Raw genomic sequence first — 27545 nt, forward strand, 5'->3', positions numbered from 1 at the left:
CAGCTACTCTTTAAATTACAAAATAAAGGCCTCTCCTATCACACAAGGTGTGGTATACTTTAATATCCACTGTCTAAACATTCCATGGTGTCTGAACGTAGGATGTACTTCTAGTACAGGGTTGTGGCTATTTGACAATTCCCATGCTGCACATATCTGTTACATTGGAGTTTTGTTTAAGTGCAGCAGGAGTAGGTAAGCGTTGTTGGTGTACCAATGGAAGCCAGGGGCCAAACTACCCTGTTTCCCCGAAAATAAGACGCGTCTTATATTAATTTTTGCTCCCAAATATGCGCTATGTCTTATTTTCAGGGGGTGTCTTATTTCGCAAATCCATCTGTGGCCGCTAATCCCTCAATTGGCCAGCTTTGTGGACGAAATTTCTCAGAAATCTCCTCCACATGGGACAGCAAATCGGTCACGGCAAAGCTGGGAGAAGCCGGTGTTGTGGTGCGGATTCACCGGCCACAGAAACGGAAAAGCGTGCAGCCAGGTCACTTCAAAACAAGCGGCTGAGTGCCGTGGGTTTTGAAGCAGCGCTTTCCCGGCGGAAATCTCGCTGTTTATCGCTGTGGCCAAACTGCGAGATTTCCGCTGGAAATAGTCTGTGAGAACCCAGCCTTAAGAATCACACACAGGTTGCCTGACTCACACACAGAGCCATAAAAAAATAAGGGCTGTAAAGTAACGTACCTGTCTGCAGACAGAAGTTCCTGTACCACTTGTAAGCAGGGATGGTATTGCAGCTTCCAGCCACCAGGGGGAGCTCATCACAGCAGACATGTACAGCAGGAACAGAACGTACAGTATGGACTTTTCCAGCCAGCAAGGGGAGCTCACAACAGCACACTCGTACAGCCCAGCAGGGACAGGATAACAGCAGACTGTCTGCAGATCTACCTATACATCTGGAGGTAGGAGACAACGGGGATGGCAGCAGGGGACAGGCCTCTTGACTTGCCTGCACACTTTACTATGCCTTACTATCAGGGGATGCCTTATATTTGGGACTTCTGCAAATTTCAGGGGGTGCCTTATTTTCGGGGAAACACGGTATGTACAACAAGTTAATAGTTCGAACCGAACAGTGCCGAGGTCAATTAGATTCTCAGTAACGTATCACCAGCGTTGGTCTTCCCTGTTGTTAGATCTCTTATTGTCCCACAGGCATACTGGTGTCTCTGATCACTGAGACCGTCATAATATGCCGGTTGGGTTTGATACTAATTCCAATAGGAAACTCTTTGTGCTGCCGGTAAGCGGACACTGTGGGAGCGATGCAGTTGATCAAGCTGTATTCTGTCCTGGAAATTAGGCCCCAGTCTAGAAATAGTTTAGTCATGGGAGGAAGATCACACACAAAAAGACAAACCTCTTCTATAATATGTCTGCTTTTTAGAACCAATGCAGTAAAGGCTCCATACAGTAATATTGCCAAAAGGACTTATTTTCAATGTATTATGAACTTCTCATCCGTTGTTCATCTTATACGAGGGGCTGCTGATAAGTCTTTGGCTTTGTGTTCTTTTTTTGTTTCTATGGTAACAAATGTTACATCACATGGAAGTTTGCTGATCCACCCAGCAGACGCACAATTCATTAGTGGTACTCAAATTTTAAGGAAAAAGGTTATATCTATAAGTGAGAATCGCCCACTCGTAAGCGTGGAGTGCATCCGTGCAAGTATCTTCTTGTGAAGTCCACCTTCAGAAGAGGAGTATTGGACGTCCCATTGCTGACTGTGTGGAAGACGCTGCGCAAAAGTCTGTGATGTTGATTGCAGTTGTTACCGGCCCGAAAACCGGAGAACAAAGTGAAGCAGCGTTCTTTATGCGAGAATATACAAGGGGGTGCTAATAAGTCTTTGGCTTTGTGTTCTTTTTTTTGTTTGTTTCTATGGTAACGAATGTTACGTCACATGAAAGCCTTATGTGTCTAATATATGTTTTTAAAATTTCGTGTTTGTAGCTTATGGCAACAATGATCTAGGCACGCGGGAAAAGAAAATGGCGGAGTCTAAGGCGATATTCACAGCGGAGGAGTGATAAAATTCTTGTTTCTGCAAGGAAAGTCCCCGAAGGATATCCATGGTGATATGTGGCAGACATTGGGGGATCAATGCCCTTCATAGTCTACAGTTAAGAACTGGGTTGCCAAATTTAAAACGGGCCACTTCAGCACCAATGATGAGGAACATCCTGGGCGACCGAGAGAGCTTGTTGTTCTGGAGATCATCGATGCTGTGCACAACCTCATACTGGAGAATTGGTGAATTTCAGCTGCAGGAATAGCAGACATCATGGGGATTTCTGGTGAACGTGTTTGTGTCATTATCCATGAACATTGGAACATGAAGAAGCTGTCTGCAAAGTGGGTCCCCAAATGTTTGACAACAGATCAGAAAAACATGCGAGGGAAAACTTCCCGGTCCATTTGTCAGCTATTCCGGACTGATAAGAACATCCTGGATCGACTGGTCACTATGGATGAGACCTGGATTTATTTGTATGACCCTGAAACCAAGGAGCAGTCAAGAGTGGAGGCACAGTGGTTCTCCTCACCCAAATCAGCCACTAAGGTGATGGCGTCTGTGTTCTGGGATAAGGAGGGCGTGCTGCTAGTGGACTACCTTCAAAATGGTTCCATCATCAATGCAAGGTATTACATTGAACTTTTGGACCAATTGAAGGCCAAAAGGTGCGGCAAGGTGTCCAAAGGAATCTTGTTCCTGCAAGACAACGCCTCCTCTCACACTGCACAAGCGACCACGGCAAAACTGGTGGAGCTAGGCTTCCAGCTGGTTGACCACCCACCAGCTCTAGCTCCCTCCGACTATCATCTGTTTCCAAACCTGAAGAAACACCTCAAGGGTACCAGATTTCACACCATTTCTGCTACAGATGACTGGTTTGAGGCACAACCAAAATGCTTCTTTTTGCAAAGCTTTCAGAACTCGGAATACTGATGTAAGAAGTGTGTTGGCATCAGTGGAGAGTATGTGGAATAAATGTAATGTTTTATCTTCCTATCTTGTTAATTTCTGGGTAAAGCCAAAGACTTATCAGCAGCCCCTCGTACAGGCATAAAAATCATTGTTTCCACGTCGTTTCGTTCAGCCGTTCACACTCGTAACCGTTACGGTTCTTTAAGTTAAACCAGAAATCCTAGTTTTCATTGCTGTGGTTTCTCCTTGTTGAATCTACAGTTTGCAGGGGCACGATAAAGTATCTGCCTTTGGCCAATTTCCATGGCAACCAAAATGTGCTAAAAGTGACGCATGTAGAAGTACCATGACTGTTCCCATTGTGCAGGTTGGCTAAATGAAGTTCAAGGATGAGAATACAGAAATGCTTCTGCTAACACATGAAAGCATGCCGACATTCCAAACTGTAACTTCAGGGTTTCGTTACATTTGTTTGTTGTTTTTAAATGCCATCAGGCCGCCTGCACACAGCCAGGTCGGATTCTGCATGCGGGATCCTTCAGCGGAATCAGACTCTGTGCCTGGCCGGTGAGCCCGCGTACCTGTCCAAAGTCTTGTAATCTGTACTGCGGATGGCCCGGTCGACGCACATGCACAGTACAGATTGTGCAACGCCGTCGCTAGGCGATGACACTGATCCCGCAACCTTTCCGTAATGATTGCAGAAGGGCCGCGGCTCGGACAGCTTCCATTGACTTCAATAGAAGCGATCCGCACGCACTCTGCCTAGAAATAAAACATGCTGCTCCTTTTTTTTTGTTTGTTTTTTTCCCCCATGCGGGTCATGGTTATTTCACAGGGCCTCTGGTCACTAAATGGTTAATGTAGCTGCTAACAAAGTAGTAGATTGGCACAAGGAACGCGTCTTTTATGAAGCCGCATCATATTAGCAGGAATGATGAGTGTAACTGCGTCCGCCTGGAGTGTTGGTAGGGCTTTATGGCTATTTTCTTGCTAGGGATATGTAGGGAATATGCGGTTTCCTAGATCCCCGAGAGCCAATCACTTGTATGAGGCATGAGCGGTGCCAGCATGTGGAGTATATAGGCATCCACACTACTGCATTGACGCTCTGGAGGATTCTCTGCCTGTAATAGACAGTGTCTGACTGGAATTAATAGCTTGTGCTAGTTTCCTCCCAGGCCTTGCTCTTCATTTCTGTATAGAGTCTCCACACTACTATCTATTGTAGCAAATAGACTGCAATGCAGGAAAATTACATGGCAGTGAGTGTGTGCCGGGCTGCAGTCATAGAAAGGGTTAAAGACCAGGCCCATTCAGAACGGTGCGACCCTTTAATGGTGAACCATGGGAAATAATAGTTACATGTTTGGCAAGTATAATATTTTTTTGCCCATATTGTCTTATTCCGAATAGTAGGGATCCAAATGGATGCGGACGCTGAATGTAAAGCGGCAGTGATGGTGCGGGCAGAATAGCAATCCGGGCCACAAACTTAATTTTCATGGGCACAATATTTGCTTAAGTTTTTTATTACTGTAAAAACTAAAATGTAGAGCTTTCCTTTTTTTTTTTAAATGACAGTCCGTACAAGTGAGATGCTAGTTCTGCAGCGACTGGGTAGACACTCCCGTAATTAACCTCTTCCATGCTGGCAGCCAGTGCAATAAATGGGACTGCAGCCCAGAGGCTCACATAGTAAAGAGATTAAGGGATTTATCAAATTCAATTAGTACAAGACATTGTACGCTGCCGCTGCACATAATGCCATGTAACCCGCGATATGTCATATCTTTACATTGAATATTGTCTTTATTTAAGATACACTGTGATTTCGTGTGTATGTATATGTGATATATACACACCGTGGAGTTAATGGCACAAAAAAGAAATCCTCTATATATCTATATAAAAGAAAAATCATCTATATATTTATAAAAAAAATCTATATCTCTACATTTATAATAGAGAGGTGGGATATATAGATGAGTTTGTTTTTTTTATATATAAATATATAGATGATTTTTTTTTTTTTATATATAGATATATATCTATATAAGGAAAAAAAATCATCTATATAAAAAAAGAAATCGTCTATATATAAAAAAAATCCTCTATATATCCACCTCTCTATTATAATGTAGATATATATATAATGATTTTTTTTTTTTAAAGTGCCATTAATTCCCCTGTGCTGTACAAATGAAGGCTAGGCGGGGTTAAACTACACTTGCACTACATATATAATATTTTATTGCAAACCAGTTTTGTTTTTTAATGGGTCACTGTACAAATATGTAGCGAAGGCGTCGCAGGTAAATGTGCTGCATCATACAAGAAACAAACAAGCGTCGAATGCTTAATCACATTCCTAATTGTTCCCAGGAGTATTTTGACTTTGCAGTCAGCTGGCAGAAACATACCAATGAAGAAACCGCCGTGTTTGTTTAAGATGGCGTTGTCTCCGTCTGTCACCAGCAGTTTCACATTCACACTGGTTTGTAATGTAACGCTGCAGGAAGGAGAGCCATTGGTAAAGCAGTAGGCAGTGCAGACTAAGTGATGACATCACTGACATTGCTTAGGGGAGTAAGTAGATTCGGCGAGAGAGAGAGGGAGAGGAATATAATGACTGGTTGCCATGGAAACGTGCCTCTGAACAGCTGCTGATTTGTTACTTGAACATAGGTTTTTACGTGCAAGATCCAGGCTCTGCGTGATAAGCTGTGGAGCTTCCTGGTCCAGTCTTTTTATGCTGTACGGCACACAGAAGGCTGGAAATTGATGCGGCCAAGTGATCAGGACCAAATACAAGCAGGTAGGTGGATTTTGGATTCTCTTGGGGTTTTTTAGACTATTTAACTTGGTGGCCTTTAAAAAAAAAAAAAAAAGTAGCATGATGAAAGTGTTAATATTCTACAAACTCTGCATGTTTTTGCAAAATATTTGCCTAAAACAAATCTGTCCCACTTTCCGGGCAATGAGCTGCCGAACCAGATTTCTTTAGTTCTACCCAGTACAATGAAAGACGTCTCGTGCAATTATCTATCTGCTGATCAAAGTGATCCGTGTAAGCTGCAGCGCATCTGCTCGTCCCTTTGTAGACGAGTGTTAATTTTTTTTTTTCTTCCCCTTTTCCGTATTGGATAGACATGTGGAGAAAAAGTCTAAAATGAACTAAAATGTCAGCATCTTAAATATGAAGTGTCAGCGGAATGACCCTGCGTGTGTTGATGCTGGTCAAACATGTTTGCATGCAAATGATGTCATCCTTTTCATGCTCAGGCAGTGGGATTGATACGGGGATGTCTGACGAGAAGAACATTGTTGCTTTTTTTGCGTTCCCTTTAAATCCACAATGTTGCAGAATATGAATCTCTCTACAATGGTTGTTATAACAGGATTATTAACACGGAGCTTAGAATAACGGCAGATGAAATATGCATGTCCGTTTTCATGTATAATGCAGGCAACACATATTATCTTAGTGCATGGTTTATGGGATGGCTTTATAATTGCTTCATCCATCAGCACTCCCAATGCTATCACTTCCGTTCTTCTCTACGGATTTCCCCAAAGAAATCTTAGCAGCTAATCCTGTGTAGTAGGAGCCACTACTGCGGTACAGACTGCTGCGGTGTCAGACGCCTTCATCATCGAGGTGAATCGCTTGCAGCATGGGATTGTGGATCAGGGGGGGAGAAAAAAATGGTGCATAATTTCCCAGAAGCTCCTGGCTCCCCTCCAGGAATATGGATATTTTATTTAAATGCATCCTTTTTTTGGAAAATGCTCCTCTGTAACTGCATTTGCATGGCCAACCCCGATGACTTTGCGCACGCCGGGTATCAGCATGTATTAACACGGTCTTTTGTTTGCATTCTAGTTGCCTTCGACAAAGGTGATGATAGAAGACTTGCAAAGAAACCGACGTTCACCAGTTCCCAGGTACGACGAATCTGTTTGATTTTGCATACACACAAAGAGGACTTGCACAAAATGAAAGTGTTTTTTTAATCCATGTCCAAAAATTGCAGCTTTTTGGCTTAAAATGAGTTAAATCTGCAAAAAAAAAAATGCCGGTGTGCCGTTGTTCTCAGATGTTTTGTACAGTGTGCTCACTGCAGTGGTTTTGCATGTGTTTGCCATACAAAATGAGCGCGTCTTTAGCTGTACTGATCTGTCTGATGATCAAAGTCCCATCCGGCGAGATCTCGATCAGTTGTCAAGGTAGCTAAGTGCTGTCTATTGTTGGCAGCCAGAATGGTTTAAATGCCCTCTAAGAAAGCTGTGCGATGTATGTGCCCAATAGGCTGCAAACTTCAGCAGCAGTAGATCTGTTCTAATGTTTCCCCTCCTAAGTGAAGGAGTTCACAGGCGGTGACCGAGTCATTACAATTGTTGCTCTAGCCTAGATTACTTGAAGGCACCCAAATCGGTAGCAAAGATAATTAGAATGGCTAAATGCCTTAATATATAGATAGTTCATGCAGCCTCTATTTAGATTGATGTCTTGGTTTGGAGGCCGGTGGGTTTACAACCTGACTCGTTAGCGATGTATTTGACTTTTTATGTACATTTTGCTGCAAATTGTGCTCTGAAAATCTACAGCACATCTGCCGTCTACACATGGCCTTAGGCTCTATCCGCATCTGTGGCAGAGGCTCTGTTTGGCGCAGATCCGCGGCTATATCCCAGACTAACTAGAGCTGCTTGCTACACTTTGGTAAATTGTGGGGCGGCATGCTCCAAGCCCATGCACCCCGTTTAGAGATGAGCGAGCACCCAAATGCTCGGGTCCGCGTTATTCGAGTCGAGCTTTTCGTAAAATTCGAGAGCCCTACTCGAGTAATAAACCCCATTGACTACAATGGGAGACTTGAGCATTTTTGTATGTGGAACACCGGGTGCCGAGCGTTTTTTTTTTTTCTTCTTTCGAGTAACGAGCACCATATAGTACGCTAATACTTGAACGAGCATCAGGCTCGGCAGAGTATGTTCGCTCAACTCTAACCCCGTTATAGTCAAAGGGGGACGTCGAACACCATCCATGGCATTTAGGCGCTGACACAAGTGTCATGTTTCGTCTTCTATAGTGGAAATAAGCGGTGCAAGTGTGAACTTAACCTTGGACAGTTTTTAGTGCATCTCAACTTTGGGAAGAAAAAAAAAAGTTTTATTGATTTTATAGTTTGTTGAAACTTGTATCTTTTTCTAGAAGTTCTGAATTTTTAAAACGTTTGGATTCTTTCTCCTATTAATAATAAACCACTTTATAGAAAACACTGATAAAAAGTTATATATATCAAAAAAAACTTCCAAAAAATGTTGTTAGGTTTTTGTTTTACGCCGACAAAGCCATATGAGCGCTTGTTTTTAATTGGAATGAAATAAGAAAAATGCAATTCCACCATTTTTGGGAAGCTGGTTTATACAGTGTGACAAAAATAACGTTACTATTGATACCATTTTGGGATGCATATGACTTTATTGCCTTTTTATAAACCCCTTTTTTCCCCCTTGGTGATGGGGTAGCAAAGACCAAGAAAGTCTGGCGTTGTGTATTTTTTTTTTTTCCATTATAGCATTCACCGTACAGGATACACAATGTGCTATTGGGGGTGTGGTGATATCAAATGTGTTCTCCCACCCCTCCAAAATGAAAAATTGATAGTTCGCTCGTGCAACCTGTTTATATAGGCAGGTTATAATTCGCAATTTCGTTCGCATATCATTCAGTTGTTCATTCACTGGCACCAGTGAATGTGAACAACTGAACGATCGCTGTTTACACGCAACAAAGTGTAAACAACCGAACAATTATTTTTGAAATAAAAATGAATGACAAATGAGAAGTGAACAAATACTTATTTGTCGTTCAGTTGTTGTTCAGGTTTACACTAAATGATAGTCGTTCAAATTTGTACAATCCAACGATTTTCTGAACGATAATCGCTCCATGTAAAAGGGCTTGTTGACTATCCTTTAGTGCAGTTTGGCCAGTTTTACTTTTGACTTTTTTTTTTTTTTTAAATCACTAATTAAGCGCATATTTGTTACTCACTTACCTCTACTTCATTACAGCAAAACCGATTTAAAAGCGTGAAATTGGGAGAATCCCGCACCACAGAAACAAAGCGACTATCAGACAGTGTTTTGTCCGCTCACAGGAAGATGAAATCTGATTCTTTAGGCGCCTCTGGGCATACAACCCACATAACCAGGAATTCTTCAGGAAAAGGAAAAGAGGACGACGTAAAGGGAAAGGATGTAAAGAAAGCGGTGACAAAAGGAGCTAAAGAGGCAAAACCAACCGAGAAAACAGCCACGGCCAGACCAAAAATCACTTTAAAAACCAAATCGGAAAATAATGACCAGTCAAAGACTGAAACCTGTGCTTCCAAAGGGGACACTGCCAGCCCTCCAAAACTGGCTTCTTCTGGGAGGATGGTAACGAGGCCAAAAATGACAAACGGAAGTTCCAATCCACCCGCCAAAGTCAAGTCACTGAAGAAATCTGATAAAGACCCAGCTTCGCCCATCAAAGGTTCTTCACCAAGTGTTAAGTCGACACACTGCAATGGAGAACTTCCCAACTCAAGCTCCTCCTCAGGAGAACACAGCCACGAACATGTGCCCGAGGAGCAACCGAATTCTGCAACCAATTCCCCACCAGTCAATAAAACCCTGAAAAGCAGTCTTGATTGCTTAAAAGATCAGGGAGTAGGTGAGTGCTCACGATCTTATTTTACACATCATCCTTGTATCACAGACCTATTATGCATCAACCAAATGCTATGTAGGCAAGCTGTGGCCAATGACACTGGCAAATCATGTCCAGGTCACTGAATTTTCATGTCCTAAATCAGAGCATTGCGAAGGGAGGATCTGGGGAGAACCACAGATGCTTTGGTTGCACACTATTACTTTTTGCTTAAAGATAAACCAGATGTTTGGTGTTTGTTTTGATACTTGTCGGTCAGAAACGCTATCTTTTCTCCTAAGGGAGAGCGCCTAGACGGTGAGTGGGGAGACTTATAAGGCCATTCATGTACCTCTGGGTAATATGCAAATAAGAGAATACCTCCACAGTGCCACCTATATTCCATCTCCCTTATTTGATACTTGTGTTGATAATCTTAAATGGGACCTGGGTAAAGCTGTGCGTGGAAATGGATGTTTTCATAAAGAAGAACAAACTTCTGACGTCCAGTTGGCTTCTAGGAGTCGAGCTGTTGCTTGTATTTTTGTTGATATGTATGTTTTGATAAGTGGTGTTGGCCACAGAATTCTTGTCCATCCGGTTTAGTCTGTCTGATCTACTTTTAATGTATGTCTGTATCTAGTCCATGGGCACAAGTTGTAGTCTTTAGACTGTCTAATACTAAACTGGCTGTCTTAAAGTGGTATTCCAGTCTTTTTTTTTTCAACTGATGACTTATCTTCTGGATAGGTCCTCAGTATTTGATGTATGAGGATCCGTCGCTCGGGATCCACGTCCATCAGATGATCATCTGGCCTGCTATCCGACTGGACATCATCATCGGGGCACAGGGGAGGAAGTGGGAGCGCCGGCTTCAATACCATCGAAATCTGTGGGAGCGCCACACTTCTATTGCACTTTCTGCTCTTCATTACAGGTGGGATGTCTGGTCCTGACCCGGATAGGAGCAGGACGTGTAATAGAAGTGCGGCGCTCCCACTGATTGCAATGGGAATGAAGCCTTCTCTCTTACTTCGTGCCCTGTCCGCTGATGACTATAACCCCATTTACACTAAAAGATGATCGCTCAAACATAGCTCAAATGACTGTTTGACAGTTTTGAGCGATCATCTTTGCATAGTCTATAGTAGCTAATTGACTAATAAAGATCTATGCAGGTGGAGCGGGACACCACCACTATTGCTAGACGAACAATACAGCTGTTTTACATAAGCAAACAGCTGCATTGTTCTCCGCGCTTACAGCTCACATCCCGCTGTGAACTACCAGCGGGACACGAGCTGAAAGAATCTTATCAGCGCTGCTGACTGAGAACAGCCTGCAACGCTAATAAGAGTTGATCGCTCAATTCTAGAAAACTACAATTGAGCGAGGAACGAATCATGAACGAAAACTACATGATGTCTATGCATTTGGTTGCAACGGTAAAAGATGGCTTTGAGTGAGAACTATTGTCTAAATTTGCCTTAAGTCCAAAGGATAGGTCAGCGGTTGTGAAAAGGCCAGGACTGCTCCTTTTAAAATGTATCTACAAATTAGTATTTTTTTTCAAACCACCAACGAACGGCTGAATTTTATCTGTTGCGCGCTTTTATTGGTACTGTTGTCCGCCATCTTCAAAGACGAATTGGGTTGTAGCTGCATATGTATTGTAAATATCTGATAGGGGGCATATATTCTGTTTTGATGATAATTCTTAGGTATTCACAATCAAATCCGAGCAGTGATGAATCCTTTTATCTTTTTTGCACATTTTTAACTAATCATTTTGATCGCTCAGAAGCAAACGACCCGTAATGATCTTAGCTGCCCACACACGAGGTAAATGTCCACAGGTCAGCAATGCAGCTTAAAGCCTATTTATTTTTTTTTTTTTTTTTTAAAGTGCGTGTCGGGGTGTCCTGTTGGTTTGGTAGCCATGTTTGCTCTCCTTGCATCGATTTGAACTTGTTGCCACCTCGTTGCCGATAAAGTTTGCCTGAACATCCTATGCAGATTAATGTGAGTTCTAGCACTGCCGTCGTACCGTACCACTAGAAATGTCCTTCCATCTGCATACCAATGGTGGCGAACCCATGGCACACGTACCAGAGGGAGCACTCCGAGCCCTCTCTGTAGGCACGAACACCATCGCCCAAGCCCAGACCGTATGGTAAACGACTGCATGAGCGCTGACATCACCGCGATGATCGCTGCCGCATAACTGGACGAAACCATTGATTTCAACAGTTTGTTTTCACGAACTGTATTCTCGCCCGCTAATGGTACAGCCCTATCTATCTCGCACTTAGTATTAATTACACAGTATCGCGGAGTTTGAAAAGTCTGTGAAAAACAAAAAACACCAGTTGGTGCACATCTACGCTCCGTAGCGGTGAGCATAGTTGCGCTTACGCCCATCTGTTTAAGTCCTGAAAGTCAGTGATAACGAACTGCGATTGGATGGTGAGCAATTTTTTTATTTAGTTTTTTTTTTTGCATTTACACTGCACAATTATTGCTCAAATTCGTACAGCTTTAGTGATAACTGTCCCGTTTACATGCCCGTGTTGGCACTTTGCCTGAATAAGTGGGTTTTGGGTTGCAGTTTGGGCAATTGATCTCTAAAAGGTTCATCCTCACTGCTTAAGGGCTCATTCACACGAGTGTGATTTTTACTGATGCATGCCCGTGTACTACATTGATTTTCATTGATTCATTCACATTCCGTGTGGAAAAGATTGCAGCATGCTCTTATTTCATCACGTATCGCGCATGAACAGCCCTATTGTTCTCTATGGGTAGCGTATACAGCGCTGTCCATGCGCAATACATTGTGTAAGGGGGATGTCACATGTGCATCGCCGCTATGAGACAAAGCGGAGACAGGATATTGGATATCATGCATATCATGACCTAAAGTATTTACCATTATTAATATGGTGTTGATTCTCCTGTAGATGCTATAGCAGCCTTTTGTTTTTGTATAGCAATGATATTCTCCAACGCTTTTACTATTGATGACCTATCTTCAGAATGGGCAACAACAGTAGTTCAGTGGGGGTCCGCCATTCTGGATCCTACCTGATCTCCGGACCTGCAGTCAATGCGGACTGTACTGGAAGCAGATAGTGCTGTCAACATTGCAGTGTCCTGGTTTGGTACTACAGGCACAGCTCCCATTAAATGCAGTGGAAGGTGTTTTTGCAGTACTAAACGGAGTACGGACAGCGCTGTCTACTTCCAGTGCTTTTCACACTGACTGCACGCCTGGCGATCAGCTGATTGGCAGACCCCCAGCGATAAACTAGGCCTTCAATAGTAAATGTGCTGGATAACCATTTTAATGGTTTTTATATCCGTTCAGCCACAAGTCTGTGATTTTGGGCAGTAGCTCCTGGCTGACAAATGACACTTCATCTCAAAGGTGTCTGATGTGGTTGAAGACGGGCGCTATGTAGGTTAGTCACATTCTTCAAACCTGTTGCTACAATGTTGGAAATGCTTACATTTTTTTTAGAATGGTTTCATTGGAGCATTATGATCTTCCTTTACTGGAAACGAAGGAAGGAGTCCAAACCGTGACAAAGTGCCGCAGACCCTTCTACTTGGGCCAGTAAACTTTTATACTTGGACAGGAAGAATTATTTCTGGCATCCATAAGTGTGATTCAGGAATCCGGCCACAAGTCGTAGCTCCACTATAAACATGCGTGCTTTAGTCGCTGACTGTACATGTGGGGGAGAGGGGGAGAAGGGAATAAGGCTCTCCTCCATGACATGATCAGGACTCCATGGCTCCTTTCTAGGAGCGTGTACTTTATAAACTGCTGTTTTGGAGCCAAGCTCTGTGTATATAGTAAGGTCTATGAACGGAGGCAAGGCGATTGGAAATAAATCTTTAGCAAGAAGGATGCATAAAAGTAAAGGGCGTGGAAACTCCTACTATGGCCCCCTGCACATGGCGGAAATTCTGTGCCGGGATTTCCCGCAGAATTTCCGCCCGTGGAAGCTGCCATAGGATTGCATTAAAAAAACGTAATCCCAGGCAGACGGCCACGATTTTTCCGCGTGAAATCACGCGGAAAACAAATTGCAGCGTGTTCTATTTCTGTGCGGGTCTCGCTTATACTCACCTGGTCCGTGGCATCCCAATGGTCTCCGGCGGCGCTGTGGCAAACTGCAGAGTTCTGCCCGACTGCCAGCTCATCTTTTTCTGGTGACTGTGCTTTGAATACCCCGCCTCCAGCAAAGCGAGCGCTGTGATTGGCTAATCGAGCTCCAGCAGGCAATCAGAGCCAGCGCTCGATGAGCCAATCACATCCACTCAGTGAATGATATCACTGAGTGGCTGTGATTGGCTCATCAAACTCCGACTCTGATTGGCTAATCGAGCGCCAGCAGCCAATCACAGTGCTCGCTTTGCTGGAGGCGGGGTATTCAAAGTCCCGTCATCAGGAGAAGCTGAGATGGCAGACTGAGAGGACTCTGCAGTTTTCTGGAGACCATTGGGACGCCACGGAACAGGTGAGTATTGATATTTGGGGGGGAGGAGGGGCAGGTTAGCTAGGTCTTATTTTGGGGGGAAGCCTTATTTTAAGCCTCCCCCAAAACCGAGGTAGGTCTTACTATGAGGGTAGGACCTACTTTGGGGGAAACGCGGTATTAAATGCACCACTTGGGCAAGAACATACTCATGTGATACCAACTAGGCTATACAAAACTTCATAAAGAAATACTAACCAGTCTAACTTGCAGTCGCATAGCTTAGTAGTTAATAATTTATTAAAGCATAGCTGAGTTTTCAACTAATTTTTTTTTAAATATACCAACCTCTCCTCACCCTCTCATTTGCTGCTGTTTGCACCCGCTTTCATGTCTGTAAGTTCTGATTTTCAGGTGGTCTTCCCCATTTTGTATTGCTCTTCTGTTTGCTTTCCACTTTCAGGGAAAGGAAGTGTAGCAAGTCTAGCATTCTGCCAGCAGTCCACTGTCATGACTTCCTTGACCTTACTTCCCATACTGCATTGCAATGTCTCTGGTCCAATCAGCAGGAGATGCCCTGAATGCCCGGTCTTCTGCGTTCCCAGTATAATTGAGCCATTTAAAGACATTCTGGTCAAATAGTTAGTAAACCCGCTATAATGTGCATGCGCACCCACATGCTATGGGAGTAGGAAATGCAGAGGCTCTGGAGATCATTACCATAGTGTCTGCAGATCTGTCAGCCTGCAGCCTGTGAGTGTAAGGGAGCTGCCTGTAGAGATAGCTCCTGCCTGTGTCCTAGTTACTGAGGAAGCTCTGTACCAAATGACAAAGTGGATTGCAGAGAAGCTGGAAGGGTTGTTAGTAGTTAGTTGCAGCCACTTCAAACGTGATTTACAATGGTAAAGCAACAAAATTTTTAATGCAAGTAGATTACAGAAATGTGGAGACTGATGCAAGCTAGTAGAGGAGTATACATGGTCTGAAAAGTTAGTGGCCCTTTTTAAAGGTCTTCTCCAGTTGTAAACAATTGATGGCCTATCCTTAGGTTAGGTCATTAATAGTAGGTCAGCGGGGGACCTGTCACCCAGGACTCCTGCTGCTGAACTGCTCTATTGGCTGCTGCACTTATGCACTGCAGGAAGCAGACAACGCCATTCTCACTGCAGGGGCCTCGGCTGGCACTGCTTGATAAGTTCCCATTCACTTCAGTACCAGTCATATTAATCCTGGCCACTGCAGTGGGAACAAAGCTGTCTGCTCGGTGCATGAATGCACCAGCCCGGAGAATAGCTAATTGGTGGGGTCCGAGGATGACAGACTCCTGCTAATCTACTCTTGTCAGCACATCCGGAGGATAGGCTATCAATGGTTTAAACTAGACAGCCCCTTTAAGTAGTTTCTTATGCATATGTTTAGATTAATTTATGTTAACCTTCATTTGCCGCTTGGCTGCCAAAGTGTTCAACTTCACCAAATCCCACTGTCCTATAATACTATCTTCAGACGTATTTATATATTTAAGTGTTTGTCCCATTAGCACAACTCCTGTCTATATGCTCTTTTAGAGTATATGGATGTATTGGGGCTTCAGACTCTAAAAAAAAATTGGCTCCTAAATTTTTAAAGGGTTTGTCCGGTTACCAGACAACATCCCCTCAATTGGGCTGTTTATAGTAAAGTAACAGAGCAGTACAGATGAAGATACAGAAAGTCCGCCCGTGTGCAGGTGGCCTAAGAGGGGGTCTAGATTAGAGATGAGCGAGTATACTCGCTAAGGCTAACTACTCGAGCGAGTAGTGCCTTAGCCGAGTATCCTCCCGCTCGTCTGTAAAGATTCGGCTGCCGGCGCGGGTGACAGGTGAGTTGCAGCGGTGAGCAGGGGGGAGAGAGGGAGAAAGATCCCCCCTCCGTTCCTCTCCGCCGGCCCCCAAATCTTTAGAGACGAGCGGAAGGATACTCAGCTAAGGCACTACTCGCTCGAGTAGTGTGCCTTAGCGAGTATACTCGCTCATCTCTAGTCTGGATGCCTTTTTATCTTTTTATTGAGCGTTACAATACTGCATGTTCTAGTTACTAATTCCTTCAGAAGGGTTGTTGAACCAGGGATTATTCTGATTGCCCGACTCTGAGTCAGGAAGGATTTTTTTTTCCCCCTTTAAATGAGGCAAATTGACTTCTACCTCATTCAGGTTTTTTTTTTTCCTTCCTCTGGATCAACATTGACATTGATGCAGTACACCAGTTGCTCGCCCATAAGGAAATATTCTAGAAGATATTTTTCTCTGTTGCAATACATGAACATAGTACCAAAAGCCAACAGATTCTTCTCCTTCAGCCTCAAACCCAGTAATTCTGCTGATGTCTTTCGCAGATCTAGATCCTGTACAAGATCATTCAACTTTGCTTGAGTGAATGGCTAGCACATTCTGATATCCACTCTTGAGGCCATTAAATCATCATCACAAGTTTCTTTGGACACTTGGATTCCTCTTCTCTCAAACTTTCCAATGTAGTGAATGTAGGTATAGGAATTTCATTGTTGTGGAAAAACTAGTCTTAGAGCTAAGGGGAGATGTAGGTACTCGATGGAATATATTGTCTTTGATGTAATACTCGTAACATTCATAATGCAGAAGTAGCAGTCATCGACGAGGTTCCTACCACACCATTGGGACACCGTAGCTCAGACCTTTTGTCCAGTGTTTAAGACTTTCTTCACAGGTCCTGCACACTTTCTGTGGTCCCAAGGTTTGTCCCGGTCACCTAATTTCACCCCAAAATATGCTTTTGTAAACTTTTCGAACAAATTTCAATATATTTGTTCTTTGTTTGGGTCTTGTAAAACATCCCTATGTGTAACAGATGATATCTGGATTTTTCTTGCATTTTCCACGAACCATTTTCCGAATAGTTGACACTTCAAAGGTTACTGTTTAATCTCGTCTGAGTCATGGATATCTTTGATTCAGTCTTCAGATTCTAGTTCTTTTGTTTCATATATCAACCATATAGATATGTCATATGTGTCCAGTAGACACATGATGAACAGTCTGTCCCACCAGGTCCAGTTTTCCCAATAATCGCTAATATTGGTTTTGATAAACAAATGTGATATTTCAATTCCGTACATGGACATCTACAAAGATCAAATATCATGTGGTCAGCAAATTTGATTTAGACCAATGTTCTATGTTCGGGCTCATTTGGCAGTAAAAAAAGAGATGGGAGTCGAGCCCGCTTACTTCATCCACCTGCACCAAATGATCATCACAGAAACTGCGCTTTTATTACATGCTTGTAATTAGGGCAAGAAAACCCTGTGCAAATTCTAGCAGACATCTAGGTAGGATGTTTGCCCCCAAACACACGATGGCTACAGAGCGCTCAGCATATCTGTTAATGTCCGAGCCTGGCGGTGCGCTGCAGCAGCAAGGCTAGGTGCTAATGGCAACATGATTCAAAGATCTTGTCGCCATCTGCAAAACTGGTCAACATGTGAAGCCCTAGCTCCCTCTTTTTGATGTATATAACATGTATTATATGGTTGTCCAATCATTTGAGCAGTGTTGAGCCTCTTGTGGAGATCAGTTGATCACCAGAGAGTCCTTGGTTTGAGGCAGGGTTTTCAGACCATTAAAGCAACCCTTTCGGTCTGGATAAACGAAGGTGGCCGAACTGATTCTCTAACTGCCTGATGCACAATGTGCATAGTATGCATTGGTAGTCTAAGTCAGTGTTTCTCAACTCCTCAGGGACTGACCCCCAACAGGTCATGTTTTCAGGATATCCTATGGTAAGAACATCTGTGGCAATATCTAAGGCACTGATAATAACTACATCACTTGTGCAACACTGAGGAAATCCTGAAAACATGACCTGTTGGGGGTCCCCGAGGACGGGAGTTGAAACACTGCTCCGAGACACTACATGCTGCTCTGACTGTCCGGCACTGCTCACATGGGCAGTACTAGTGGTAATACGCAGTGTGCATTAGGCATTCCGAGAAACTGGTGTGGCCATCTTTGTTTCTCAAGACCCAGAGGGTCGCTTTAAATGACCCAGTAGATCTTGGTGCCACCTGTCAATAATATAAATTTTAAACTTTGTGCCACTACCACAAATGGCACTTGCTGTACATCATGATGTTATGAGGACAATGGTTTTTACAGTCTGACATATACAGGTCTGAGTCACAGGATATAATGTACGATACATTTACCCCCCACCCTTCACCCGTGGTCCAAACTCTGCCAGCCACCACGGGGTCGTTTCTCCCACCACAGTAACGTCAGAATGAATGGAGCACTGACTGAGCTTATGTGGCCACCGCTCATTGATTTCAATGAGTCTGAGGGAAATGCCTAAGCACTTGCTGCTCAGCTGTCTCCAGCAGTCCCATTGAATGAGATGAGACTCCTGTTCTTTGGGTTTGCGAGGTCTCAGCAAGTTGTACTCTTATCATGCGAATAGGGGATAACTTTTGATCCTTTTACAACCCCTTTAATTATTCATCAATGGGTTCTTATTGGGTGACATTTTAAATATGCCGCTCGTTTTTCTTAATTGTACTTAAAGCGACTCTATCGCCTACTTCTTAGCCCTGCAAGCGGAGCTCATCAGCTGAAAGTTGGTGACCCGCTGAGTCCAGGAATGTAAGTGTTATATGTTCTTCCTCTGTCGTCCACCCCCATCCCCTCTCGGTGTAAGCGCTATAGCCCGCCGCTGATAAGTAGTGCACCCATTTATAAAATTGAGTGGAATAATTGGCACATCGCTCAATACATTGCGCAGAAGTTTTCTGCATCGTTACCTAGGAAATGACGGGGGAGGTAAGTATAACGCATCCCTGGACTCAGCGGGTCACCTACTTTCAGCCCATATGCTTGGATTATAGGGCTGGAAGTAGGTGACGGATTCCCTTTTTAATATACATATTTTTCCAAGCAAAGTGTGAGCTAAGCAACTTTCTAACTCCTTCAGTATCACTTTTTTTCTAAACAGGCACAAAATCAAAGCCTACTGTAAAGATTTCCAACGGGACCACAGCCAAACGCAAGATCATTGAAGGAGAGAGTCGGGAATCAAGCAGGTTTGTTGAAACTCCTGTTCAGGTTCTATGTGACAAGATGCTTAGAAGACAAGAACTTTCATTACACAACATAAACTTATGTCAGGATTAGCTGTAAAATATCTGTAGTGCCACATTAAAGTAAGGTTATACTTGGAGGAATACTAATACCACTGACTTAGCTTCACAGCTCCCCTCTCTCCTTGAAAATTGAGGACTGATACTAAAACCCTGGTTTTTGAACATGGCCAATCACTTTCTGTTAACTTGATAATGCAATTTCTTTACATAAAATATTATGACAATATGCAAAGTATGTTTTTAGCTCTTTAGTAGAGATGAGCGAGAGTACTCGCTAAGGCAAACTACTCGAGCGAGTAGTGCCTTATTCGAGTACCTGGCCGCTCGTCTCTAAAGATTCGGGTGCCGACAGGAGGCGGGGAGCGGCGGGGCAGAGCGGGGAGGAACGGAGGGGAGATCTCTCTCTCCCTCTCTCCTCCCTGCTCACCGCCGCAACTCACCTCTCACCCGCGTCGGCAGCCGAATCTTTAGAGACGAGCGGGCAGGTACTCGAATAAGGCACTACTCGCTCGAGTAGTTTGCCTTATCGAGTACGCTCGCTCATCTCTACTCTTAAGTAATCTTATTTTTAGAAGCTTTTTTTTTTTTTTTTTTTTAAACTTCTGACCGTTTTCTTGTAAACCTTGCAAATTGTGCATTTTTTTCATTCTCGCTTTTTGTAGCTCTTCAACAAAAAAGTCTGCCGATGGAAGCAATGAATCTGGGCTTCAGAAAAAGAAGGGAAACAAACTTAGCAATTGTACTTCTCAGCGACCGAAAAGCGCCCCAGCTGCTCTGACAAAAAAGCCAGGTATATTTTGGGTGTAAAAGTTACGTTTTAACTTCAGAGTGTAATTGTATTCATGTAGCAGCGTCTGTGTTCTAACTTGCAGTGAGTACATTTAAGCTGATAGCTGTTTGCAATGAGCTTTTTTTGTCACCACACTTGTATGGTACTCAAACCTGGGGGCTTAAAAGTATGCCTATAGAAGTTGTATATAGTGATGTGTTTTAATGTTTTATATAAAAAAAAATTGTAAAAAAATATTTCCCTCACATTTTTACAAAGGAAAAAGGCAAAAGACGCAGCGAAAACCCATGTGAACTTGTATACATTTAGTTTGGAAATCTGGAGCAAATATTGGAGAAATCAGGCAAATCCTGTCATTGCATCGTATGTGTGCGTGGGAATAGAGCAAGCATGCTGTGTGCTAAGGAATGTAGTATTCAAGTAACCCACAAAAAACAATAACTCAATATTTTTATGCAAAAATATATAATTTTGAGTCTACGTTATGGTGCATTCGTCTTCTTAGTATGACTTTTTCATGTAAGCATTTCTATTGTCTTTCCAGGGGATGGCTCTAATATGCCTAAATCTATTTCTTCAAAGCAACCTGAAGCAAAGCTAGACACAAAGGTGGTAACTCAATCTCCCTCTGGAGATAAGCAAACTCCCTTAAATAAAAAGACTACAAAAACCATTCTTCCTTCTGCAAGCAAAACACAACCAAATGTGTCAAGTAATAAACATGGAGGCAGTAAATCGTCAGCTCCCAACCACAAAGAGCCCAAAGCCAAAGTTCAAAGTACTTCCAAAACTTCCATTTTGAACCATAAACCGAGTCAAAAGGGCGGTCCTGCTGTAGTAAAAAATAACCATAACCAGCCTGCTCTATGTATTGAGAAAGGAGCGTCTAAACCAGATGCTTCAGAGGGTCTGGAAGGCAAACAAACTGCCAACTGTCAATTTGTAGAAGATGCAGGCCATCCTGATGACGTACCGTTATCCGCACATGAGTGTTGTCAGGATGTTTCAATGGGCAATCAAGAATCTATGGTACAGAAGCCTAATTTAGAGCGCTGCCATTGCCAAGAAAATAATGCTCCAGCTTCTGTTCTTTCTCACAGATCTAATTCAGTAGAAGATTTGACAGCAGTAACAAATGGAACAAAGGCCGTAAATGTTGATAGAACAGGGTCGGGTGATGTCCTCTTTTTGAATCTTTCCGGCGAACAGAAGTCAGACTGTAAAAATATCTGTGACTCAGAGAACTCAAAATGTGCCGACAGCTCAAGTGAAAGCGAGTTGTGTTCTGTGAAAGAGGTTGAAAGAATTCCGAAACAAAAAGATCGAGAGAATATGACATTTCTGGAATTATCAGAGACAACTAGCACAAGTATGCAAAGACACAATATTGATACAGAACCATGTTTACAAGCTATCTCTGCTAGTCGACAGCGTACACTCAATAGCACTGAACATTTTGTAAACTGTTCATCACAAGGTCAGATCTCTGGGTATCAGAGAGATCTGGACATTGAAGAGGTAGCCGATAGCCATAACTCCGATATGCATTTTATAGGCCAATGGAATAATCACTCCAACATGTTACATGAACGTGAGAGTCCAGAATCTGAGAGCGGCAGTGCCAGTACATCCTCTGACGACATTAAGCCAAGGTCGGAAGATTATGATGCTGGTGGCTCTCAAGATGACGATGGCTCAAACGAAAGAGGAATCTCCAAGTGTAGCACGATGAGGTGTCATGATTTTCTTGGGCGAAGCAGTAGCGATACCAGTACTCCAGAAGAACTAAAAGGTTACGATGGTAGTTTAAGAATTGATGTAAAAATGAAAAAGGACAGCACCGAGTTATTCCGCGTCAACTCTACGAGTGACGATGAAGTACCTAGAAGAAGAACCGAACCATGGCTGCAAAGGGATGGCCCAAGACACGGTACAAATCACACAGCTGTTTGCAGCAGTGTACAGTTTTCTCAGGACATTGAACATCTTTCCTCATCAGCTGATGAGACTGAAGATGAGCGATCAGAGGCTGAAAACGCAGTTGTGCAAGCTCCACCAGATACAGCTGTACAGCCTTTTCAAGGCATCGTAAATTTAGCTTTTGATGATATGGCTGAAATGGACAGTGAGAATCAAAGAGGACCAGGAGGCAAAGGTTTTATGAGATCGGTCCTCCTCTCAGTGGATGAGTGTGAAGAACTTGGATCAGATGAAGGAGATGCTCACCTTCTACATGCACGGAAAGCTGGATCGGTAACTCCTTCTGACGTGTTCGAGAAAAACGCTACAGATGGTTCTTCCAAGAAAGAAGACTGCAGACAGACGGAGAATGCAATTGAACGTATCTCTTTAGATCATGAGCTTTTGGAAGAAAATTCAGTGTGTGGACAAGAAACTGCAGAAACCGCTCCATGTAAGGGCTTCTACAAACCAACAGAAAGTGAACTTAAGTCCCAGACACGACCATGCCATTTAGATCTGTACTCAGAAATGCCCGCTGATGCTCAAAGGTTTTGCTGTCCAAAAACTTCTAATGCTTGTAAGAGTCAGTTTCTTGACTACCAAGGCAGAGACAACCATGCACCTTCCACTGAAAGCTCCAACACTGCTTTATCTGCAGGTAATGAACATTAACCGATAGAGCTATTATTTACTATTGTTTTCCAATGCAGTGATCTATAACTATAGCAAAAATTATATGATTATTACAGATCATTATCATTTTGAATATATTAAGGTTGTTATACATTTAATTAACTAAACTCGTCTTGTTGAGGTACTTGTAAAAGTTTTCAGATACTTCCTCATCAACTGGGGACATCTTGCTCGAATGCAGTTAAGGGTAATCAATGGTTTCCTTTCGATGACTTCTGAACACAACCATAGGTGGTAGTTGTTCAACCGGCCCTTTACTTGAACCAAACCTGAGATGATATATGCTTATAAATAGTTCTATATCTGTAGATGAATTAACTAGTTTGATTTAATTTCTGTAATTATATTTGGCATTGATTTACTGGTCAGTGTTGTAAATGTCAATAAGTGCCACCCAATTACCATAATTTTAGTTTTTTTCTGCCATGTTCATATATAAGCATGCATCGGTACGATCACAAAGCTTGACTAACCTGGCATCAGTGGCATTATACCTTATATAATTTACTCATTCTTCCCTCTTATGAAAGTGAATACAAGTGAAGGAGTTGCCATTAGAGTCATTTCTCCATTACCCGTACATCACTGATTTAATGTCCTAAATTCCAGGCTGGGTGGAAAATGACATACATAAATCAAAAAAACTAAAATCTTACCTGATGTAGGATTGTTTTGTTGATGTGGAGTCCGGAGATCCTCTTGTCATACTCATTCGGTCCCCTGTTCCTGCGGCGTCCCCCGGCAAAGTCAGCGCATGAACACTATTTTGACTTTTTCAGAAGACGGAGTGCATGCCTTTCCATAGAGATGAATGGAAGAGTGCATGCACAGCCCTTTGAAGAGTCAAACTGGTGTGCGCATGCTGACTTTGCCGGGAAAAACTGCAGGAACGGGGGGCATGGTGAGTATGAGAAGAGGCTCTACGGACTCCACATCACCAAGACTATAAGCACCATACCTTAGTTTATGGTGCTTATAGTTTGACGGGTTCCATTTATATGGATTCTGTCAACTTAAACTTGCTGTCCAATCTGTAAGCAGCATGTTGTAGAGTAGGAGGAGCTGAGCAGATGGATATATACATTTTATGGGGAAGATTCAGTATAACTTGTATTCTATTCATTTAAACCTTCACTCATACTGAGCTGAACAGTCCAATGGGCGGTCCTGTCAGTGATTGACTGATATCTGTGTATGACTGTACATACAGGGATGACATCAGCCACTGATGGGACCGCCCATTGGACTGTTCAGCTCAGAATGAGTTATAAAGAAAGTTAAACTGAGTCTTTCCCCATAAAATGTATATATCAATCTGCTCTGTTCCTCCTACTCTATAACATGATGACTGCAGATTGGACAGCGTGTTTGAGCTGACAGAATCCCTTTAAATACACTGTAAAACCTTATAGGTGGAGCCATAGAGAAGGAAAGGAAGGAGGGATCAGAGCCTGTGCACTTCTATGGGACTTGGGTGACCCTATGACAAAGTGATGGATCCATAGCTGCTTACAGCGGATGCTGTTACTTTCTAGACCCAGCTGCAGTAAAAAGAACTGTCTGGCATAGCAAGAAATGACTGCATAACTGACCAGAAGGAGAGAATGTCAGAATATTGCTTCATGTATGTCATTGTCCACCATTCATTGCATCATATAATATGTATATAAAAATAATAAACAAGCATTTACATTTCTTAAATATTTTTATATTTAAATTCTTTCTCTAATTAAAAACATCCAAGTATGTAATTATACATTTAAAACAGCTTAGTCATTCCCATTCTTAATTACCATCTGGCTTTGTTCTTTTGTCAAAGCTGTTTTAATTCCTCCACTATAACTTTCATTGTATAGATCTGTAAATTGCTGAAAATGGAAAATGTAGATTAATTGGAGTTTTTATCCTTTTTATTCTATTTAATTAAAGACCAGGCAGAATTTTTCAACTACTTAAAGGGACACATCGTCTGTGCAGAAATTTAAAGGGGTTGTACCAGAATTACAAGTAATATCCAATTCACAGGATGGGGGATAAACTTACTGATAGATGAGGGCCTCACTACTGAAACCCCCCATGATCCTGAAAACGGGGGTGTCATGTCCCCTCCCCATTCTCATCGCTGTGTGGATGTCTTTGTCACTCGCAGTGATGTCGCGCTGAATGAAGAGCTGGCCAAGCATGTACAGTTGAACCTCAATTAATTACAATGGGGCTGAGTGCAATACCGAAGTGTCTGCTGCTTGGCCATGTCTGGCAGTCCCATTGAAAATGAATGGAGTGGCAGCACACTTCAATCACTGTCAATCCATATAGTCTCCTCCTAACTGCGGGGGGATGCAAGAAACCCTCAGTAAGGGTGGCGCCTCTGGGACCCCTGTTATCAGGATTGATGAGGGGAGCCCCACACCAATATGGAAGTTATTCCCTTTTTTGTTGATCACTTGTAATTCTGTTGCAAGCCCTTTAAGCTTATGATGAACTGGGCATAGATTCCATAGAAGCAACTGAGGTCATCCCACATCCATCCACTTCCTCAGTTGAGGTACCTTTACACAGTCCAATTGTCGGGCGCATTAGTGCCCGGCAGCAATACCAGCGACTAGCACTCCTGTGCGATAGTCCTTCTAGTGAATGGAGGCGGAGTGGCCGGGGATTGTTCCTGCTCGCCCTGTTTACATGAGCCGACAGTCGCTCGGCTTTTAGTTCTGCTGCAAACCGAGCCACTTCGACAAGTAAGTGATTTGCGGCTCAGTGTTTTCCAGTGATAATTTGGGCAATACATGCCCCGTGTAAAGGTACCTTAAGTTGACTTATCGAACAAGGGAGGGCAAACTGGGATGAGGGTCATTCTACCCATGTGTCCTATATTATGGATGGAAGGCATGAACAAGAATATCTGTCCATGAATAAGTAGGATACAAAAATCTGCCCCAGGACGGCCCATTTTGATTTATGCTTGGGCACCTCTTCTCTCTCTCCATTTTTTTTTTCACTGTCCCTTTTAATAGGATTTATAGATCCATACTTGCTTTACATCTTTCCTCCCTTATATCAAAGTACTTTTATTTTGCAACATATTGCTGCCTGGAGATTCCCGATTTGGGGAAGGCTGACGTTATGGTCCGAATGCTCTAGATTACCATTAGCATTTCTGCTGATAAAGTCTGTTATGTACCCAACGTGGAGCCAGTTAGTTTACCTCTTCTATTTTGTTACCCCTGTTCACAGTAAGGGAGATGTCCATTGTAAATATGTGAACAGAGCCACAGTATAGGGTTGTAACTAGAGATGAGCGAACGTACTCGGATAAGCACTACTCGTCCGAGTAATGTGCCTTATCCGAGTACCGCTGTACTCGTGCTGAAAGATTCGGGGCGCTCCGCTGCTGACAGGTGAGTCGCAGAGCGGGCGGGAGAGAGGGAGAGAAAGATCTCCCCTCCGTTCCTCCCCGCTCTCCCCTGCAGCTCCCCGCTCCGCAGCGCGTCCCGAATCTTTCAGCACGAGTACAGCGGTACTCGGATAAGGCACATTACTCGGACGAGTAGTGCTTATCCGAGTACGTTCGCTCATCTCTAGTTGTAACACATATTGCTTTGTCAGACCATTTTGTTTTTTCTCAAATAACCCATTTTCTGTATCAGAAACGTGCTTACCAGGGTTACCATGCTGCTTCTTGTTAACTTCTAAAAGGTAGTTTTTGTTTTGTTTTTTTTTAACCAAAATTACTGTCTAGAAAGCTATATGTTCGTGAAACGTCTTTGTACCTTGCCGTCTTAATTGATTGTATGTTCGTCTTCAGTGACTTATGGGTAAAAGAGCATAACTGTTTTACAATGTGCAGTATTATGAATTATTTCAGGGCACATAGATGATATTGACTCAGTGGCACAAACCTGCATGTATGACCATCGTCCTCCAAAGTCCCTTTCTCCAATATATGAGATGGATCCCGGTGACGGCATTGAGCAGAGGCTGAAGACTGAAGCTAGAATAATGGAGATTGAGTTTGAAGATCAGCAGTTTGTAGAGAGGGACTGGACACTGCTGAGACAGCTGCTAGCTGATCATGGATCAGATGTTGATATCATAAACTCCGTCCCCGAGGATCTCAGTCTAGCACAGTATCTAATCAATCAGACATTGCTCTTAGCTAGAGAAAATTCCAAATCTCAGGGCAAAGCATGGGGCGATTTATCATCTCCATTCGAGGACTCTACAAGTGTCACCGTGACTAGTTTTTCTCCTGACGAGTGTTCCTCCCCTCATGGAGAATGGACTATCCTCGAATTAGAAACCCATCACTAGATTTTGCTATTTTGCCTTTTTCTCTCTCTTGTTCCTTGTACAATCTCCACCAGGATTTGTTACTGGTAATGGCTACATATTGTTTAAATAAATAAGCCGTGCAATGATTTATAATCCAAAAGTTTGTATATAAAGTCGGCAAGTCCCAGGACTTTGCATAGAGTGTACCACATTGCTTCTATAGACCTACGGCCAATATACAAGTTTACTTCTTTCTTTTCTGACGAGTACGTCAGTTATACGTTGTTGTACGAAGAATATTTATGATGTACAGTAAATGTACAGGAGCAACACGGACTGGACTTCCATGTACAACAGTCCCAACCTATAGATTTCCATATGTTTATAATGAAGATAGCTGAGAGAAATAATGCAAGTAGTGCCAAGGAGCACCGTGTTAATAGTTTTTTTTCCTTTGCTTTGATTGCTTGCAGACGACATGGGCATGTCCGTTTTTTTAATTTTATTTTTGTGGTACCTGGTAATAAAACTATTTGTCTTGAAAAAGA

General features: G+C 42.9%; 1 protein-coding gene across 2 annotated transcripts in view; it reads left to right on the forward strand.

Moving 5' to 3' along the window:
• BTBD8 (BTB domain containing 8) overlaps positions 1-27315 on the forward strand; it is a 62338-nt gene extending 35023 nt beyond the window's left edge. For both annotated transcript variants that reach the window (XM_066597345.1, XM_066597346.1), the window contains 7 exons: positions 5633-5762; positions 6831-6892; positions 9029-9671; positions 19136-19223; positions 19946-20073; positions 20618-22693; positions 26591-27315. In XM_066597345.1, the coding sequence (XP_066453442.1) occupies positions 5633-5762; positions 6831-6892; positions 9029-9671; positions 19136-19223; positions 19946-20073; positions 20618-22693; positions 26591-27036 (3573 nt within the window). In that variant the 3' untranslated portion in view covers positions 27037-27315. The remainder of the gene's footprint in view (positions 1-5632; positions 5763-6830; positions 6893-9028; positions 9672-19135; positions 19224-19945; positions 20074-20617; positions 22694-26590) is intronic.
• The last annotated feature ends 230 nt before the right edge of the window (positions 27316-27545 follow it).

Source organism: Eleutherodactylus coqui, chromosome 3 (genome assembly GCF_035609145.1).
Source record: "Eleutherodactylus coqui strain aEleCoq1 chromosome 3, aEleCoq1.hap1, whole genome shotgun sequence".
NCBI lineage: Eukaryota > Metazoa > Chordata > Amphibia > Anura > Eleutherodactylidae > Eleutherodactylus > Eleutherodactylus coqui.